We start from the raw sequence: 21389 nt of genomic DNA, 5'->3' as shown, positions 1-21389 counted from the left end.
GCTATAAAGCTCTTTGCAGATGTCCAGTGGGGGCACGGGGTCATAACGTTACAACAACAAACAATACAAAAGCACGATGGAACTGCAAAGTATAGGAAAGGTAAACAAATCACTTTAAAAAATATATATACATCTAAAATCTTGACTTGAAGCTTTCGTGACTGCAGGATTACATATTCTGGGGTCTTTCGGTAAAGTCACATAGATAGGTTTAAATCCTCAAAACCGCTAAGACACCTATTAGCAACATCAGTAAAGATGAGCGCTTTGAGCTTTCTCAATTATCCTCTCAGACGACAAAGGCAATGCCAGTTATGGACAAAAGCACATACAATAACAAAATTCAGGACCTACTTAATGGTAACTATACCAAAATTCAAAGAGATCCCACCAACCGCCTCGTTACGAAAACCAACAATATAATCACTCTTTGGTTCTTTCGGTAAAGTCACGTATAAAGATAAAATAATAAATTAAATAATAGCATACGCCGTTTCGATTGCAACACAAGCAATCATCATCAGGTATAAATGAAATAGCAACAAAAATCTAACCAGAAAACTATAGACAGACATATAAGCAGACATATATCACAAAGATACGTAGAGAGAGAACACACATAGGCACACAGAGAGAGAATGTCTCTGTGACGAGGCCTTAAATAGAGAGAGGGGGCGGGGGCGGAGAGATGGAGGGGTTAGAGAAAAATTAGCATGTCAATGAGTAGTACGATGCGTGGTAAGGTACGCAAGCTTGAAAATTAGGAGAACGGTAGAGAGACACACTAAATTAAATAACCTAGCAAATTATCGAAATGTAATGTAATGCAACACAGAGAGTCGGTCAACACACAATTAACGCATAGCCTGGTTGATTACGTATTTCAAAGAATGCTGAGTTAGAATTTAAGTGTGAAAATTTCAAAGAAAGACAAAACACAAACACGAGGAACGGAGACACACAGACAGAGCAGAACATAAGAATGACAAAAAACGAGTGGAGACAGAAAAAGTACACTAAATCAAATAAAATCTAGCAAAATTTCGAAACTTAATGCAATGCAACACAGAGGGTCGGTCAACACACAATTAACGCATAGCCTGGTTCATTACGATCTTCCAAAAATTGCTAAATTAGAAGTTAAGTGTGAAATTTGAAAGACACAAACACGGAGATCGATACACAGGCAGAGAGAGAAAACAAAAAACCCAGAGAGAGAGAGAAAAAGATAAACTTAAAACTTCCCCGTAGAAGTGGTTCAATCTTAATTTGGAGCTTTCGTGACTGCAGGAATTACTCTTTGGTTCTTTCGGTAATTTAGCAATTTTTGGAAGATCGTAATGAACCAGGCTATGCGTTAATTGTGTGTTGACCGACCCTCTGTGTTGCATTGCATTAAGTTTCGAAATTTTGCTAGGTTTTATTTGATTTAGTGTACTTTTTCTGTCTCCACTCGTTTTGTGTCGTTCTTATGTTCTGCTCTGTCTGTGTGTCTCCGTTCGTTTTGCTAAATTAGAAGTTAAGTGTGAAATTTGAAAGACACAAACACGGAGATCGATACACAGGCAGAGAGAGAAAACAAAAAACCCAGAGAGAGAGAAAAATATAAACTTAAAACTTCCCCGTAGAAGTGGTTCAATCTTAATTTGGAGCTTTCGTGACTGCAGGAATTACTCTTTGGTTCTTTCGGTAATTTAGCAATTTTTGGAAGATCGTAATGAACCAGGCTATGCGTTAATTGTGTGTTGACCGACCCTCTGTGTTGCATTGCATTAAGTTTCGAAATTTTGCTAGGTTTTATTTGATTTAGTGTACTTTTTCTGTCTCCACTCGTTTTTTGTCGTTCTTATGTTCTGCTCTGTCTGTGTGTCTCCGTTCGTCGTGTTTGTGTTTTGTCTCTCTTTGGAATTTTCACACTTAAATTCTAACTTAGCATTCTTTGAAATACGTAATCAACCAGGCTATGCGTTAATTGTGTGTTGACCGACTCTCTGTGTTGCATTACATTACATTTCGAAAATTTGCTAGGTTATTCAATTTAGTGTCTCTCTACCGTTCTCCTAATTTTCAAGCTTGCGTACCTTACCCCGCGTCGTCCTACTCATTGACATGCTAATTTTTCTCTAACCCCTCCCCTCTCTCCGCCCCCACCCCCTCTCTCTATTAAGGCCTCGTCACAGAGACGTTCTCTCTCTGTGTGCCTATGTGTGTTCTTTCTCTATGTATCTTTGTGATATCTGTCTGCTTATATGTCTGTCTATAGTTTTCTGGTTAGATTTTTGTTGCTATTTCATTTATACCTGATGATGATTGCTTGTGTTGCAATCGAAACGGCGTATGCTATTATTTCATTTATTATTTTATCTTTATACGTCACTTTACCGAAAGAACCAAAGAGTAATTCCTGCAGTCACGAAAGCTCCAAATTAAAATATAATCACTCTTCTTGGTTCTTTCGGTAAAGTCACGTAGAATGGATATAATAAAATAATAAAAATAATAAATAATTCTCACGACGTTTCGGCCACAACGCAAGCAGCCGTCCTCAGGTGAAGAACAGGTCTGTCAGAAAGACAGCGTCTGAATGAACACCACCAGGCTTGGCAGAGTATATTTAAGCTGGGTTGGAGGGGGAAGAGCGCCTTGACAAAGGAATTTGCATATCAAGAGGAATTTAGCATATTTATGGGAAATGCAAGTATGTGATTAGTACTACTTATGCCCGTGCATTATGCAGGATTAGCAGCATCAAAGGTAGGCGATATAGGAAATGCAGGTATGTGATTAGTACTACTTATGCCCGTGCATTATGCAGGATTAGCAGCATCAAAGGGAGGGGATAGGGGTAGCATTAATAAAGGGAAGGAGTGTTAATAGTATGTAGCTGCAGTAACTAAAACCACCACGTCAACAACTAAAGTATAAACTACATAGTATCAACAGTATACTAAATATACTCTACAATAAGCTGAGTTACTAACAGTAAGTAATACATTACAATTCTACGTCGTAAAAAAATATAATATGCTTCCATCTAAACTTTATTCTCTTACATCACACGAGTCTACACCGTACTATATACTGCCATAGACAAACCCAACATTAAATTACATACTATATTGCTATAAACCACATTGTAATATTAGACTATGTATTATTCTACCCACAAACTGTCTGAGACCTTACATTATTCACTGGTAAGACCACCTCAGCTGTACTCAACTCAGCTCACTTGGTATCGTTAATTAAGGACATCTCACTATCTCCAGGTGATTTGCTCGTTAGTTGTGATGTGGTCTCTTTGTTTACTAAAGTACCTGTGCTTGACACCATTTCAATCATTGAAGATTTGGTCCAACAAGGACTGGATGCTGATGTATCAGCCCTGGTGAGACACTGCCTCACCAACACTTACTTCACCTGGAATGGAACATTCTACAAACAAGTTTAAGGTACCCCTATGGGTTCTCCCTTATCTCCAGTTATCGCCAATGTTTTTATGGAAAGATTTGAGACTGATGCCATCCAGGCATCCACTCTACGTCCGTCCTTGTGGAAGAGGTACGTAGATGGCACGTTCGTCATCTGCCCACATGGCCGACCAGCTCTGAACGAATTCCTCAACCACATCAATTATATACACCCAGCCATCAAATTCACCATGGAGGTGGAAAAAGATGGCAAGTTATCATTCTTGGATGTTTTAATCGAAAAGAGACCAGATGGCTCAATGGGACACTCTGTCTACAGGAAAGCCACCCACATGGATGCCTACCTAAAACCTGACTACCACCACCATCCATCCCAAAAGAATTCCCTCATTAAAACTCTACACCATAGAGCTCGATGTATTTCCGACTGTCATCACCTAGCCAGTGAACTGGAACACGTACACCAAGCTCTCAAGATAAATGTATATTCAGACTACACAATCCGTACAGCTATCACCCCAACCGTTGGGAAAGAACCATCTGAGGACCCAATCAAAACCATCACCTTGCCATACATAGCAGGGGTCACTTAAAAGATTTCCAAAATCAAGAGCAAACACAAGATCCAGGTTAGATTTAACACAGTACATAACATTTGTAATCTGATCCCATCTGTGAAGGATGTGATCCCTGACATGCAATACCCTGGCGTCTACAAACTAAGCTATGTCTGCGGCAGTAGTTATATTTGGGAAACTAAGCGACATGTCTTGGACCGTGTTCGTGAACATAAGGCAGATCTAAAACACAGTAGGACCAATACCTCCGCCGTGGCTGATCATTGTTTTAATGCTGTGGGCTCACACAAAATTTGTTTCTCTAAGACGAAGGTACTTTGCAAGCCCACTGGCTATCAACAACGATTAATTCATGAAGCCATCCATATATATAGACACAAACACTATTTCAACCGAGAAGATGGGTACAAACTGAGCCATTATTGCAAGGACGTCATCAACCAATTTAAGTCATAATTGGCTATTATGTTCCCATCCTACCACCTTCCGATGTTAGTTGTGCTTTACACCCATTTCAAACTTGCGCTTTCACAGTCACTTTGCGTGCCGACCCCTTGGTTGCGGCTCTGCGATCTGCCATTAACATGATAATCTATCTTTAACATGCTAATTTTCACCTGGCAGCCCTTTGATTGGTGGAAAACCAACCACCGTCGGGTTGGCTGCCCACCACTTACAGTATCATTGGCTGCTGACATTTGGGCTACGCCCATTTCAAACCCTTATAAACAGTTTACCTTGGAAGCTAACCCCCCTTTTCCTGAAGACGACCACTTACGTTGCGATCGAAACGTCGTAGTTTTTTGTTATCTACGTGACTTTACTGAAAGACCCAATAATATTTCACCTAAAACTATACTATTTATTTTATTATACCAAGTAAAGCCCACTGAGGTATAACTTTACTTTTTTAGAAGCGACTTGGACCAAAAATGATAGCTCAACAAAGTGGCTTATACTGTGGAAATTTATAGCAGCAAAAAATAATCTAAATCATCAAAATGTACGTTTCAGTATAAACGAGGCAGAGACGTATAAAATGAGCTGTGGAAATGCAACCGTTGTCAAAAAGGGACAGCAAAATGAGACGGACAGAATTACGCAAGACAATACAATCGGAGACAATACAATTGGAGGCGTTCGATCCAAACAAGACCGAGAGTACGCACAGGATTGGGAGGAGGACTGAGACCATGCACATGGAAATGGGAGTTTGGACAGAACATATGAGTCAAAAACAGGAGACAACAATGTCAATAGGACATAAATAGGGCAGACTGAACATATGAGATAGACAAAACAAAATGAGGAAGACAGTACAAATAAGAAAGTACAGTATAGAGGCGCCATGGTGGCGAGATGTTAACTACCTCGCTTGGTATACAGGAGGTCGTGGGTTCAATTCCGACCCAATGCCTGTATATTTGGAGTTTGCATGTTCCGCTCTTGGTTGTGTGGATTTTTCTCCGGGTCCTCCGGTTTTAACTTCCACATTTAGAAACATGCATTTAGAGTATTTGGCTGCTGCTATAAATTGCCACTTCGTTGAGCTATCAATTGTGGTCAGGTCGCTTCTGAAAAAGCGCTATATAACTCAGTGGGCCTTACCTGGTAAAATAAAAAAAAAATGGTTTAGTTTATTCCATCATTAGTCGTGAGGGATTACGTTCCGGAGATGCTCGTGAATCGCAAATTTCGCAGGTAATGATATTGGCCTACGAACACCCTTCTTTCAAATGAATGACCTTCAATAAATATGTAAATAATCTATTAAATACGTGGAAATGATGTATCTCTCACATCTCATCACTTTCTCTCATCACTCTCTTGCTCTCTCGCTCTCTCGATGCAGTCATGTGGAGAGTTCCAGGTGCGATTCGCGGATAACCAAAATCGCAGATAGCAAGTTCGTGAATAACGAGGAAATACTGTACAATGAGACCAATTATGTAAATGGATACACGCTGCAAATGATATGCACAGAACAAATACACAGTTGAGTAGAAATGAAGCAGACTGTACGGATGAGACAGACAATATACAAATAAACGTTAAAGTGAAAAATGTCAATTTACACTAAATTATTGATACATTTGGATTGGCCATTACCGCAGGATTAATAAATGCATTTCCATGTGTGTGTGGATAAACCATATAGTTCAAGATCTGTGTGCTCCATGTGTGCATGTGGCAGTGGAATGTTTAAGCGGTTAGCGTGCTGTGCTATGAACCCGGCCAACCAAGTTCGATTCCCGCTCACAGTCAACACCAGTGACGATTATCTGAACCGGTCACGGGCGTCCCCTAGGTCGACTCAGCCTCAAATGAGTGCCTAGTGTGGTGTGTAAACATCGCCATGAGGGAAATAAAGTTGACCGGGCGTTGTGCTGGCCACCCACCCCCTCGTGTGCCATGCCGGCCTTCATAGGTGCCACTCACTCACAGCACTTGCTCCTAGAGTCTGTTCAGGCTATGCGGAGGATCTTTGTCTTTTGATCTTTACAGTGATGCCAAGGCCCACTACTCCACCTCCTCCAAGGTGAACCTCCTAGATCTGTTAGTGAGCCTCACCTGACACTGTGGGCACTAGTAGGTTAGCAGATGTTAATTACCTTGCCTGGTGTACAGGAGGTCGTGGGTTCGATCCCAACCCTGACGCCTGTATATTTGGAGTTTGCATGTTTTCTTTCCCCGTGATCGTGTTGATTTTCCTCCGGATCCTCCGGTTTTTCCCTCCATATTGAGAAACATGCGTTGAGAGTATTTGGTTGTGAATAATTTCCACATGATAAGCCACTTCATTGATCATCTTTGGTTCTTTCGATAAAGTCACGTAGATGAAAAATAAAAATAATAATAAAAATAATAAAATGAAAATAACTAAATTCATTTTTTTATTTTTCATCTACGTGACTCTACCGAAATAACCAAAGAGTATGGATCTTTGCAGTCACGAAAACTCCACTTCATTGAGCTTTAATTTGTGGCCAGGTTGCTTCTGAAAAAGAGGTATATAGCTCAGCGGGCCTTACCTGGCAAAATTCAAAATAGTTTATAGTTTTGGTTCATAACCCATACTATTCTCATTTGCAGTCCCATAAATCATGTAGCTTCCTCCGTGGACAGACTGGCAGCAAGGCATTGGAAATGTGAAATATTGACTCCTTCTCAGGGTCGTTAAAAAAAGAGAGAGTGAGCGTTGCCCCCAATACTCATTTGAGTTCGGAAGACACTTTGACCCTTGATTCTCGACTAAATTGTGTGGGATGTTGCGTGTGTTTTTTTTTATTAACTACAACAGAGGTTATGGTGATAAAGAGTTGGGTCAAGTTATTTATTTTTTAAAAACAGATGACTCCGTGAAGAACTCCGGCTGAATGTATCCTAATTGATGAATTAACACTGGAGGCTTTTGGCTAAAAATATTGCCACTTAGCACATTCATGTATATCTAGGCTATCCGCTGTTACTGTGTTTGGCCAGACTCGTTGGTGTTTTGAATGTTAGCATGAAATACACGGCACACGAACTGCAAAAGACAGCCAACCTCCTTACACTACTGTACGCATTGTGTATGCAAATTATCTGACACACATATATGCCAACGGCCTTGAACTACACAAATTAGACCAAGAATGAGAAACAATATGAGCAAGATGGTAGAATAAAATATTGAAAAAAAATCGGTTGTTAAATAAAAGTCGGGGTAGAGCACTCGTTATACCCATAATTCCACTCACTGTGAAAATATTGCGTGGAGCATTAGTTAATGTATGCACCATTACGCTAAATTATATAAATTACATGAATACATGGCAGGGTAAATGGGACATTGCCTTCAATGCCGACAGTAGAGAAGCAAACAAATCTATTTGTATGCGTGTGTGTTTAGGGCTCATGTATCTCTGGTCTATAATTTTAACAAGGATGAAACGATGGCATGAAAAATCCATTGGCAGCTGGTGATAACAAAGCACTCGTTCGAGCCACGAAAAGACAGTTAGAGCACCAGAGCAGCTGACATCATTGAGAGTCAAGCGATCTAACCTCTGGCTCCCACAATGTACTGAACATTTATTTGGAAGGGCTGAGGGAATGGAGCACACCCCATTTATCACATTTTTTCCTTCAGTGGATAACCGTGAACGAGTGTAAATTGACCCAAATTGGCACCTCTACCAACCATCTGATCGCAGCTGAACACTCATCTCTTCCGTAATTGCACCAATACGACAACTAAATGTACCAGCTGCCACTGAAGTGAACGTAACCCGGGTGTACTTTGTGGGTTCCTTTTGCTCTTTCCTTGACTGAGTGAGTGTGGCGCAATCCACTTTGCTAGGCAGCGTGCGTCTTTAACACCTGTTTGCATGTTAAACTTGTTTCGCACCGTACGTAGCCAACCGTACTAATCGGAGGTGCGGGGGAAGGACAACAAACTAAACACAAAAAACAGTTTTAAAGAAATTAGTTTTAAATCTTGATAGAAAGTGCATATATATCCAGTGGCTTCCTAATATCGGAAGGCAGAGCGTTCGGCCGCAGAAGTGCATCTGAACGGACATGATGCAGTGACCGTCTTTGTTCGATGGCTCGCCAAAAGCCATTGCGAGGATGGCCAGAAAGGTATTGTGGTTCATTTGTGGCAAGTACTTTGTGTGTCATGAGCCGGACCCTATAATGTATTAGTTCAGCAACCGGAAGACAATGCAGGTCAGCAAGGACTGGACATACATGGTCGGATCTTGCAGTACCCTTCACGACACGTGCCAGATAAGTTTGCTCCTCACCTTTGGCTTTTGGCAAGGCTTAACCCTCATCCTTGGTTTACTTGCCGTTGTCAAGTAGCTGTCTCTTTCAAAGAGAATCCCCCCCCCCATGCAGAAATATCAGTAACGGCCTCTGGCATCTCACACCAACTAAGGCTGCTTGGAACCAATTGGCTTATCGACCAGGCGGAGGGTTATTTAATAAATCACAAATGTGAGAGATCAGCATCGAGTCCAGTCGATGCTTCCCCTTGCTGGTCGCTTGCCAAGGCTATCTTTAGCAACTTCTGCAATGCATATTCCCCACCTATAATGCAGAGATGTTTCTGTGATTTATTGTTCCGAGTAAGAAGCAAATCTTGACAGCTCCTCTTTTGCATTAAGCTATAAATCTAAGCGCAGAAAAAAGATTCCACCTATGATGCTGGTTGTAATTACGAGCGAAACGTCACGATAATCGAATTGTAAATGTTGTGGGTTTACTCTCCACCACACCGGTGTGCTGAACTAGCAACGAATTGGCATGTTTTTTTTCAGTGACAAACCTTGCTAATTGACTGCGTCGGATGGTGGTGGGTTTAACGACACATATATTTACACAATCTCACCCAAAAACCTTTATTATGTATATTGGTCGTGAAGCTTACGTTAAACCAAAATGACACCTAACAGTATTCCCTTCACTCGTGCACGATTAGAATGACCATGTGAGATATGCATCGTAAAAACGTGTGATGGGAAGCACATCAAAATGTGTTATGAAGAAGGGCCATTGCAATTAACACACGTGTTGAGATGTCTATGTTAATGTGCTTTGTACCACTGCCAACACAAAAGCAGCAGCAAATAATGTTTCATTTAATTCGAACTTAGCCATGTTAAATTATCACATCATGGCAAAATCCTAAAAATCTGAAAAAGATCTGAAATTGTCCTTAAAAATCAAAATCTGAAATCCATTTAGGCTTTTGCAACCAATATTATCCATAATAGAAGTTTTTAGGTTAGATTGCATAAATATACATAAGGTTTGTCACGTAAACTGACGCGCCAATCCGTTACTAGTATAACACACCGGTGTGTTGGAGAGTAAACCCACAACATTTACAATTCGAGTACTGTGACTTTTCACCAGTAATTACCAGCTTCATCAGGCAAAAGCCAGAGTTGTGGAGAAATCCTCCTGTTTCAGTATCGAGGGGGTAAATGTGATGTAACTTGTGAGCCAATCAGGTGCACATGGCAAAGGGGGGGGGGGGTTAATGAATACATATAAATTACAATGAATATCCAATAACGGTTGGGTTATTCATTGAGTAATCGACAAACATTATGCATGCACACTATGAATGCACGCCATTCATTAACATCCTGCCGTTTTTGGATCTAAGAAATCGCAATACCTGTTATTGTCTGCTCAATTTAATCATCATCGACGTATGGTGACCTGTATAGGCATGCAGTTAAAGTGTATTACTTGATAATTCGCTTCCAAGCAGCACTAAGCCTGTAGCTATCCGAACGGTTAAAATTATTTTCATCTCTCAATTTCGATATATTCTCTAATTAGTTTTGGCCAGTAGTAACCTGTTTTGCACAGAGCTTCAACATTATATCTTAATTTGGCTAAGGCAAGTGTATAAAAAAGGTTTGGTTAAATTGCTTTATTAATAAATAATGTCTTAATTACACACATGAACAAAGTTGAGGCCTAGTGCCCCCTGCAACCGGACCTCCCTTGCCTGGTTTTCCTACCCGGGTGTCCCTGCCTCCATGAGCAAACGAAACGTTGATACCATGGTATAGACCCAAGTCACTGATCATCATTAGCCAGTGGCGTCACGTCACGGTCGAAGAGGCCCACGTAATTAACGACGAGTCATTTTGCCAAACCCTTTGATAAATTTGCTAGTCGTCTGCAGAGTAATTCCTCAACAGCAATATCATTTTCAAATAACCGTTAATGCATAGAAAATCACATTCACAAGATGTCTAGTGACCCACTTGCCTTAGACAGATGGACAGAGATAATGTGTAAACGCTTTCATGGTTCGTTGGAACGCGTTAAAACGGTATTGAGCCGCACACGGACGGTGCTCACGCCTATCTCTACTTGACAGTAAACACGAGTGGCCGTTATATTTTATTTGGTGGAATTTCATTTCGCAAACAAGCTACACCGTTTCACAACAAAATTGCTGCACTGTGCACGGGCCAGACGCAGGCTAATGTTATGCTGATTGAAAAATAAAAATCCGTACATTACCGCGAAGAAATTTATCGGTTTTTGTGTGTCTATCAATGGGAAGCATGAAATGAGCCAGCAGGGCCTCTGTTATCCATTTTTAAAAACTATCGACTGCAGCTGCTTCACAGAGGGTGCACTGACAGGAGACATTTGGGCCACCCACGCACATACAAGGATTCACCAGATCGGCAGCACAACTCCCATCGGAGCTCGCTTGAATTTCCAATGCTGAAAGTGGAAATAATAATTGAAAAAAAACAATAACCACCAGTCGCTGTAAGCGCTTGCTTGTTACGGTGATAATGGGAAAACTATTGTGTACAGTATTCAAATTAAAGTGGCTAAAGCACCGTAGCCTCATCGCCTCCGTTGTTGCCTATTGTGGCAGCAGTAGAACGGGTCCCCACTGCTGGCGCTGAAGCCTCACAACTCATGAATTGCAAATGGTGGAACACGGTCCAATGCAGACTGTGAATCAGTTTAACACGTAGCAGTAGGTTTTCGCGACCAATATTATCCATAAAAGGTTTTTGGGTTCGATCACGTAAATATATGTCGTTAAACCCGCCATGTTAATTGGCTACGTCGGGTGGTGGCAGGTTTAACGACACATTTATATTTATGTGATCTAACCTAAAAACCTCTATTATGGACTGTGAATCCCCCACTGCAACGGGGTGGCAGGAGCCAACGTGGAGCTCCAACGTGAATTGCGCGCCCAGAAAGAAGTCTCTTTCTTCAAAAGAAAGTTGAGAGTTGTATTTTATTTGTAAATATTGCCTGGAGTGATATCCATGGTTAAGAGGTGGAATAATAATAATCCCGAAGAGGAATTCTGAATACACTGAAATAAATCCTGCCATTGTCACGCAACATTGTGGAAGGCTGTGGGATATTTTTTTTTCAGTGTTGCTCAGCAGGTTCCCGGTTTAGTCGATCAGTCTTCTTTTGGGCGAGGCCAATTTGATATTAGGAATCCTTATCATAAATAAATATATAAGTACGAAAATTTTACAACCAAAACTATGGACAATGGAAATATAGTGAACAATCCAAAATAGCAATATGCATGCTAATTTGGATTGCACCTCCGATTAACACGGTTGGCTATGTACGGTGTGGAAGAAGTTCAACGTACATACATTGGTGAGAGAAACTCAAGTGTGGCATTAAACAGAGCGTTTATAACATCAATGATTCAAATAGCATTTTCTATTTTTAATCGACAGATTTTCCAAAAGTGCCAACTTTAAGTTCAAGTGACAAATGGTTTTAATAATCGGCATTCACATGTATTTCAGTACACTTAGTAGTCATCAGGCAGTGCCTTCGATGCAGAAAACTTTTAACTATTTTTGTTTCACTAGGTAAGGCCCACTGAGCTATATAGCTCTTTTCATAAGTGACCTGGCCACAAATGATTGCTCAACGAAGTGGCTTCTTATCATGTAGAAATGTATAGCAGCCAATACTCTAAACGCATGATTCTAAATGTGGAAGGAAAAACTGAAGGACCCGGAGAAAAATACACGCGACCACAAGGAGAACATGCAAACTCCAAATATACAACAGGCATCAGGGTCGGGATCGAACCCACGACCTCCCTGTATACCAGGCGAGGTAGATAACATCTCACCAACGTGGCACCCCATCTCGCCAATAAAAAATGGCAGGGGTCGGAACATTGAAATTGGCGGTTCTGCCCCGCCAGTGAATTTGACAAAGACAAGCAGTTGCAAACCAATTGCTGCTGTTTCTTGTACGACCGATGAGCCACACCCAATCAACCTGTTTCCACTTCGTAGAGTGTTAAAATAATCACACTCCCAGAAGGCCGTGTGGTTGATTGGATGTGCTTAAAATAAAAGATTCGTATTTGTTTTATCATGGATGGACAGATATGGGAAGGAGACGTACTGTCTGCTTGTTTATTTTGTTACGGATATAATTAGTATGCACGGTACATATTTTGGATGGGTCTCCTCAGAAATATTCTGGCTCTTCAAATAAATCATCATTATCATCACGATCCATGGGCAGATAGCCCCGTAGGTGTCCACTGCACATTTCGTCATTTATTTTAACTTTCCTCTCTGTCTTGTGCAAATATGCTCAAGTAGTGCACATCTTTCTGGCACCAATCTTTTATGTCGTCAAGCCATTCTCCATTAGGTGTTCCTCTCTTTCAGGTTCCTTCCATTTTTCCGAACAACAGCACACTTACAATTTTCCTGTTGTCGTCCATCCTACATAATGAGTCCAAACAGTGCTAGCTTCCTTCTCATCACAGACTGCATAATCAGGTTGTCTTCTATATGCACCCTTTTTCTTCTAGGTTGGTCACTCTTTGGGTCCAGCTTAGATGCAGTATTTGCTTCTGTCGCAATGCATTTAGAGTGTCAATATCTTATCTCCGTCAGTCGTTTTTAATGTCCAACAGATTTGGCGGCATTGTCCCCAACACTGATTTTGCCGGGATATAAGACTCTGAAGCATGACACTTTTGTTCGTCATTTGTCCACATTTTGTTAAATTCAAAAGTGCAAACTCCACTGAGCACAGGTCGATGTAGCACACGTGGACACATAACAATTAAGCACTTAATTAATTCCTCGTTGTTTATCAGGATATAGGCATATAACGAAACATTACCTGTCAATACATCCTAATTAGCCACAGCCTTAAACAGTGGAGTGCCGTCAATATAAAATAACACATACAAATGATACATTTGTGAGAGTAAAGAATTACAATAATATATACTAAACTGTATCTGGTTGTGAGAATGATTCTTCAACTTATCATGAGCTATCGTGTGATATTTGTCACACGACACAATTATGACTCAAACCCATGTGTTTAACTATATTGGAGGGTTGAAATGTTATCGTGGATCACTAGTATATTATTATTTAGTTATAACAGTCCTGCTGTGTTACTGCCACAGACGTTGAGCGGGATTATTGTGCGGACTCCACGGGGTGTTATAAGGTCCCCCATATCAGAGAGAATGGCTCAGCTTCGAGGCTTTGGACACATGCCGACATCCCTCTCCCTATGCTTGCGTGATTGTTATTTTTCACAGGGTTTGTGTACCCCCAAATATTTTTCATCCCAAAGCAAACAAGAGATGGAGACACAGAGAGACCTTGATCTCAATGAAAATGTTAGTAAACCGTTTTTTTTATATATAAAAATGTTTACTTTTGTTGCGTTACCAATATGAAAAATACAAACAGCCCATAGTTTGCTTTGACAAAGGTTCACATTTCTACGTGTTTCTTTGTTTCCCCTCTCAAAATATTATACACACTTGCTGCAACCTTGCTCATTATGGATGCCACACTGCATATACGGCATACAGAATACAAGGGAGAAAAATATACGGTATAGAAAAATTAGGTACACACAACTTAGTTTAGATTGAGCAATTTTATTTCAGAAGCGTGCAGTGAATTTCCATTCGGGTTTTTCTCTAAGCCTTCTTGGTCAACCTCTCAACCCTTCCGCGTTCCTCAGTACTCCCTTGGCATTTCTCACACCCGCCTCACGCATGTTCAATTTAATCTTTTCACTGAAGCAGAATTAAGCTACCTTTGAGGAATTGCAGATTGTAGGCAAGGGCTACTGACAGGGTCGTTATACCTCTATCGCAGACGTCAGTATAAAGTGAACACGTTTCAGGTGGTAGAGGGCTTGTCGTATACAGGGCCTCCCTTAGACTGACTTAACCTCAAATGAGTACCTGGTTGCGGTGTGTAGTAATCATCGCCACTGGGGAGACAAAGGTGGTCAGGCGTGGGGCTGGCCACCCACCTCATGTGCTGTCCCGGCTTTCATAGGTGCTCGCGACTAGCACTTGCCCCAACAGTCTGTTCAGGCGATATACGCAGGGGTCTTTGTCTTGGTTTACACGTAGAAATTTGTGTAACACTGCTGGGTTATGAGAACGGGGCAAAGAGACGTATTGTGGCATCAGGGTGGGTTTTTAATAGACTAAGTTAACTGCTTTATGAGTGTACCAGTTAACTTTAGTGCTTAAAAAGTAAAATGGGTGATTGAACCAAGTGTGTTTTTTTCTTTCTGTGTTACTGCACGGGTCAGAGAGCCGGGCTGGAGTAAAGCGACTGGAAAAGACACTTAATGGCCTTTTTAACGACGGACGCCTGTGGATTTATTGTGGCGACGCTCACAGGGTCAGCGACCAGGATGATCTCCAGCAAGATGATGGCGTGCTGTAAGAGCGGCGATCAGGCACAAACTTTGCAACTGCTCTAGGATCTAGCAGGAGGTGATGGCCCTGTTTTGGTACCCTAAAACCAAAACTTTAGCTAGAATGACGTCTTGACCTTGGCCGATAATGTCAAACGCATTTGTTAAAATACTGTCCTTTTGAGTCAAGTTGAATTTTTCAGCATTAAAGTAATTCACTCAAAAAACAACCTCATTTTAATGTTTTGGTAAATATTGTTGAAAAAATTAAAACAGGGTCTAATAATGGGACCTTTTTGCCAGTATCAAAGTATGAAAAACAATAACATAAGAATAGACTAGGCCATAAAGAAGGCTGTCTCTGGTGTAGGTCAATCAATTTCTAAGACAATGCATATATTATTATCAGAGCATGTTTGTTTGCATGTTTTGTCACAAGTATGTGTGGTTAATGCAGACGTAATGCCTTCCAAAGGTATCTATTTGGTGTTTGAACATCTTAACACCTCCTGTTTTATTGCCGGAAAGGGTGAAGCCTATTCTTATTTTTCATACGGGGTCTAATCAGTTTGAATGTGTAAAAGTCCACTGTTCACACGTGATACATATGATTACTACTACGCTTGTTTATCAAGCAAAAGCTTCACTGAGTCTCATGACTCATTTTCAAAAGGGTCCTGTCCACTGGCACGTGCCCCCCCCCCCCATGACCCGATCGAAATCCCTATTTCGATCGGATCATTTGGGTTTATTAGTAATAAATCAGCATTTTGCGACCCCACTGCTACTGTGTAGCATATTATTACGTGCCAGGGACTCTAAGAGAAGAAGTCTGAGTCCATAATTGGCAATAAGTAACGGCAAAGCAGTTATAAGTGACTCAGAATTGTGCACAGTTGCGTATACAGTACACGACTTCTCTGAAGGCAAACACCTTCAGCGAGCGCGATGCCGATCACACACGGTTCGAATTCGACCCTCAATCGATGGCTGTGCCATCGCCGCACACGCGTCGAATAAAAAGCAAGGGATAAGTCCTTACTTACTAACAACTCCTCAATCATTTTTCATTGCTGGAGGGGTTGCCCACCTACCTGAAAATCCTGGCTCCGCCATTGGTCCCGTCAAGTATTCAGTCGGAGGCAAACAACTGCAATGTCTCATTCCAACTAAAATCATTTGCTGGTAAGCGTTCATATTTGGCTAATTTGGACCACTGGTGCTGTGCAATACCTGCTTCTACAGTTGTGCAGAAGTCACGGCTATAATGACTGCATCCACTGGCAATCTGGAGAAGAAGAAAAAACCATCCAATGTAAATGTAGTAAATGTGGATATATAATTAATGCACTTCTTTAAAAAAAAACATTTATTTTTACTGTGATATAAGTGACCTAAAAAGTTACAATTGTGATTTATTGTATTTTTATGTCACTCACTGCAGCCACGTTTGGAGCCACACAGCTGTGTCTGGCCTCATTAGCATAGTCGAGCGCACCAATAGGCAATCATGTGCAAAGAGGTGCCCAGACAATTGGCACCGCACCAACCCGAAGATAATTGCTTCAGCTGTGCACACTTTGCACACCGATATAAAGATCAGGCCCCGGAGTGAATTGTGTGCCTGCTGCTGCTTTGACCGGGTCTCTAAACAATCTCAAACGCAGGAAGTGGGCACCAATAGCAGGGTCAGATCAGACGCGGAGGGACTCAACCGAGGGTCAACTCCACTGAATCAAGATTGGGGAAAGTAATCGTACAGAAATGTCCTTCGGGCTGCCATCTCCAACGGTGAATTCATTGCCATGACAGCTACGGCCTGTCCATAATAATTAGCTGTCGCACCAATCCAGCACTTGCCACTGCAGACCACCTCTTATACAGATTCGGGAAGCCAATGGTGTGGATTAGCACATGTTTAGAAGACAATTTGAGGAATAACAAAAAAAAACTACATCTATTTAATAAAATGCTTTGAAGTCCCATGTCATTGATAAAAATCCAAGTTGATATCCTTGCTCAAATAAACACTGCGACGGTGTTCGCCTTCTGTTACCAGTAGTGGAAATTCCACATTACTCCAGCAGGGGCGAAGTCTAACCATAGGGCAACCATTGTTGACTTCCCCACAAAGTGGCACTAATTTGATTGACCCTGGAGAGATGATGGCCTGAGTCAATCCTCAATCGGAATTGTAACTAGCAAACCTTTCCGGTTGCAAGACGCTCACTCGCTCACCACTGCTGCTGAGCCACCCAGCCGTTATGGACACCGGGGTGAATTTAGCGCCGGTCCTATGATGAACAATGAAACATGGACACGAGAGAGGCCCTCCCTCTCAATCACTTTGTTTACGCCAAATTATTTGCGGCAGAAATAATTTTGTGCAATTCTTTAAAAGATCTATAGGTAATGCATGTGCTTTCTTTTACTATTAACTATGAAACTATTTTTATTTTACCTGAGATATAGAGCTTTTTTTAGAAGCGACCTGGCCAAATTTATAGCTCAACGAAGTGACTTATCACATGCAAATTTATAGCAGCCAAATATTCTAAACGCATGTTGATTCTAAATGTGGAGGGGAAAACCGGAGGACCCGGAAAAAAATCCACTGGACCACAGGGAGAACATGCAAACTCCAAATACACAGGCGTCAGGTTCAGGATAGAACCCACGAACTCCTGCATACCAGGTGAGGAAGTTAATATCTCACCATTGCGGTGCCCCAGCAATTTGTCCATCGCAAAAAATGTATTTCAATGCCAAGCGAATTCCCAAACATTGTGCTGACTCTACCAGAACTCGTCAGAAGCAAAGCTATCTAAAAAGTAGACAACAGGTCCCTGATTTCGCATGCACGATATTAAAACGGCCAATAGTTTAGTGTTGCCTAAACAATGCATCCCACCACCTATCTGCAGAAAATCATAGCAACATTTCAGGCAAGCGTTCATTTTATGTTGTCATGGTGCCCAGTGCTCCACAGTGCTGTATCGAGCCCCGTGTAAAAGCGCAGCCTTGCTGAATTCATTGCTGCAAAGGGGGGACATTGCATTCCCAGAGCTGCACTGTACTGTGCAGTGTGTATCTGCAAGGACCAGTGGCCGGCTTGCAAAGTGTACATTCCGGTGTCTGCAGGGGTGCGATTTCACCATGAACTTGCATGAGGTGCAAGCTGCCTCCTATCTTCGCTGCTGCATGCACATAAAGCAGAGAGCACACGGCATAAGGCTGCACTTCAAATGGGTGCCAAACTTTTTTTTTACGCTGTCTGGAAGGATGTTTTGTGCCAGTGTGTCCGCGCCATGCGGCAACAACAAACTCGCGTTAAGTCGACAAATGAGAGGTGTCAAGGATGCACCGCACCAGGAAAAGTATTAGAATAAAAAAAAATCTAATCCTGACCAGTTACAATTTGAACCACGAATCGATTCATTTTGGGAAATGTGATAAAGGTTTTTGTTGAGTTAGATCAGGTAAATGTGTCGTTAAACTCGTCACCACCCGACACAGCCAATCACTAAGGTTTGTCACGTAAATTAAACGTGCAAATTAGTTACTAGTTCAGCACACCGGTGTGTTGGAGAGTAAACCCCTCAGCATCTACAGGTGGAACGACATATTTATATTATAAATATTTGTCGCAAAAGCCTATACGTGTAGGGGCTTCTCTCACCTGAAGCGGCCCCTTGAACCGATTCTCCGTTCGCCTCGACGGGTCATTGCACTGCCACTGCAAACTGCTCGCCAAAATCATGTCAGCGTAACGTTCGAGTGACGCGTAACCTTGGAGCCCTTTGTCGGTCCACTCATGGACGGAAGTCTCCCCGCGACCGGTTAGTGTGCGTGGGTTCATAGCGCAGTGCGTAAGAATATTTAGTGGCCTAATTTCTCTGCAAGCCTGGCTGGGAAAGAACAGCTCGGACAGTTCAATTATATTTTTTTGTTTAGCCCTTGCCACTAATAACACCGCCCAAAACATTAATCAATACCAGTTGATGTATGCTGCAGGCAAAAATTGAAAAGTGTGGCCGCTCTGTAAATCACTGGTGTAAATGTGACAATTGCGCGCCATCAAGAGCAGGTTACAGCGCAGTAATAATGTCAACTGATGTGAAGCTGCCACATGAATCAAATGCCAATGGATTTGAGAAAGGGGAGGCACTGAGTGGTCAGCCCGTGGTGGTTTTTATTGCTGTGCTATGTACGTTTAGTTCATTCCTTTTGCAAAAAAAGATTGCTTCTCCATTAAAAAATCATTAAAACAATGAAAAATATAATAATGTAACTCTTACAATTATGGGTACAAATCGGACAATGCTATACAACAGGTTTAATTAAGACTGGATCATGTTGGGTCCGATCAGATTGTTATGAAATTTGATTTAATTGGCCAGTCCCTGACTGGCTGTTATATTTTCCATGATAACTGGCTGATCGGCTGATTGGCTAATATTGTAAATGCAATCCTGATCAGCTGCTATTCCATAATAACACAACCCTGTATTACTGCACTTTAACTACAACAAAACGGTGTTCATCTACTTTTGTACACATTAACATCGCACTTGGTGATAAACATATTTCTTGTAAACCCTGAAGTGTATAATCCATAATAGAGGTATTTTTGGGTTCAATTATGTAAATATAAATGTGTCGTTAAACCGCCCCCACCTGACACAGCCAATAAGTAAGATTTGTCACGTAACCAAAATGTGCCAATTAGTTAATAGTTCAAAAACATTGTTTGTGTTCGAGAGTAGACCCACAACATTTACAATTTGAGTACTGTGATGTTTCACCGGTAATTACAACCAGCTTCATCAGGTGACAGCCAGAGTTGTGGAGAAACCTCCTCCTGTTTCAGTCTTAAATAGAGGGGTAAAGGTGATGTCATCACTGTGAGCCAATCAGTTGCGAAGACCAGAGGGGAGGGGTGGGGTTCATGTATTCATATAAATTAAAGTGGATCTCTATCATTAGTTGGGCTATTCACAGTACATTATGCATGTAGATTATGCTAATCTAACAGTATGCAGAGGATATGCAGTACCTATTATTGGCTGCTCACAGTTAATCACCTGTATAGACATGCAATTAAACATTGCATTGCTTGTGTAATGACAGGGTGACACCTGCTGGATGGAAAGGGAATCACGGGTACGGGCACAGTTAAGCACCAACCAATCAGAAAAGGAGGTGTATCTTGGGCAAATGTAACAGGTGGGGTTAGCCGAGATACTCCGGGAACCTGCTCGAAGGTTCCACGAGAGGGCGTGGCCGGAGGCGGGGCCTAGCCACGCCTGGGGGGATATAAGGGGGAGCAGACTCAGGGCTCATGTGTGGGGTCCTGGGTCCTGGCTGCGTCGCTGCTCGCCGACATCTCTCTCCGTCGTCCGGCCACGTGGAGAAGATCTCCTGCGTGGTTTGCATCGCGGTCATCGTAACGCCGCCAGCCAGTGGCGTGGCTGAGTGAGGGTGATGGGACCATGCCGAGTGATAGCCTGTGTGTGTAGCCAGTAGAGGTGTTAATACCTAGAGTTATACTCAGTGTGAGGAAGAAAAAGTGTTGGCCTGTGTTGTGCCCACACGACGTGTAGCGGAAACCCTTCAAGGCTAAAACGTTATGTCACGGCCGAGCTGCCCCTACGAGCATCGTCACCTTCACCACCTTCATCGTCAGTTCGGCCAGGTGGGAAGAGGTTGTCACACTCACGGCCTACTACGACACCGACTGACAATGCAGACACTGTCCATCCTGCAGGACTACAGGTGACCGGAACGCCAGCACCGGACCCGTCACTGTCCGTGGCTGAAGACACAGCCGCAGCAGAGGACTTGGACACAGGACGGGGCCCCTTAACCCGTTCACGCTCACGCCGCCTAGTCGCAGCTGTGTACACAAACATCCCTGCAACCCTGTTGTGTTCGGTCGAGGGATCGGATCATGGCGGAAGTCGGCGACAGAGGCGGCGCTCTTGTTAACAAGGAGACGGAGGGGGAATTGTGTGGTGTTACTTTTGCTTTATTGCACTTTTTTGTGTGTGGTGTTACTTTTGCGTTATTGCACTTTTTTTTGTTGTGTAAATTACATGCGCCCGGATGCAGTTGGCTTTGAACGGCCGAGGCATACATTTGTTGAGCTGAG

At 42.2% G+C, this 21389-nt stretch overlaps 1 protein-coding gene across 1 annotated transcript in view; it reads right to left on the bottom strand.

Moving 5' to 3' along the window:
* The window catches only part of LOC144936141 (glutamate receptor ionotropic, NMDA 2C-like), a 215704-nt gene extending 196706 nt beyond the window's left edge, over positions 1 to 18998 (bottom strand). The window contains exon 1 of the mRNA XM_078863428.1: positions 18918 to 18998. Coding sequence (XP_078719554.1) covers positions 18918 to 18998 — 81 coding nt within the window. The remainder of the gene's footprint in view (positions 1 to 18917) is intronic.
* Between the last annotated feature and the right edge of the window lie 2391 nt (positions 18999 to 21389).

Source organism: Lampetra fluviatilis, chromosome 1 (genome assembly GCF_964198595.1).
Source record: "Lampetra fluviatilis chromosome 1, kcLamFluv1.1, whole genome shotgun sequence".
Taxonomy (NCBI): domain Eukaryota; kingdom Metazoa; phylum Chordata; class Hyperoartia; order Petromyzontiformes; family Petromyzontidae; genus Lampetra; species Lampetra fluviatilis.
This window is presented reverse-complemented; position numbering and strand designations above follow the sequence as displayed.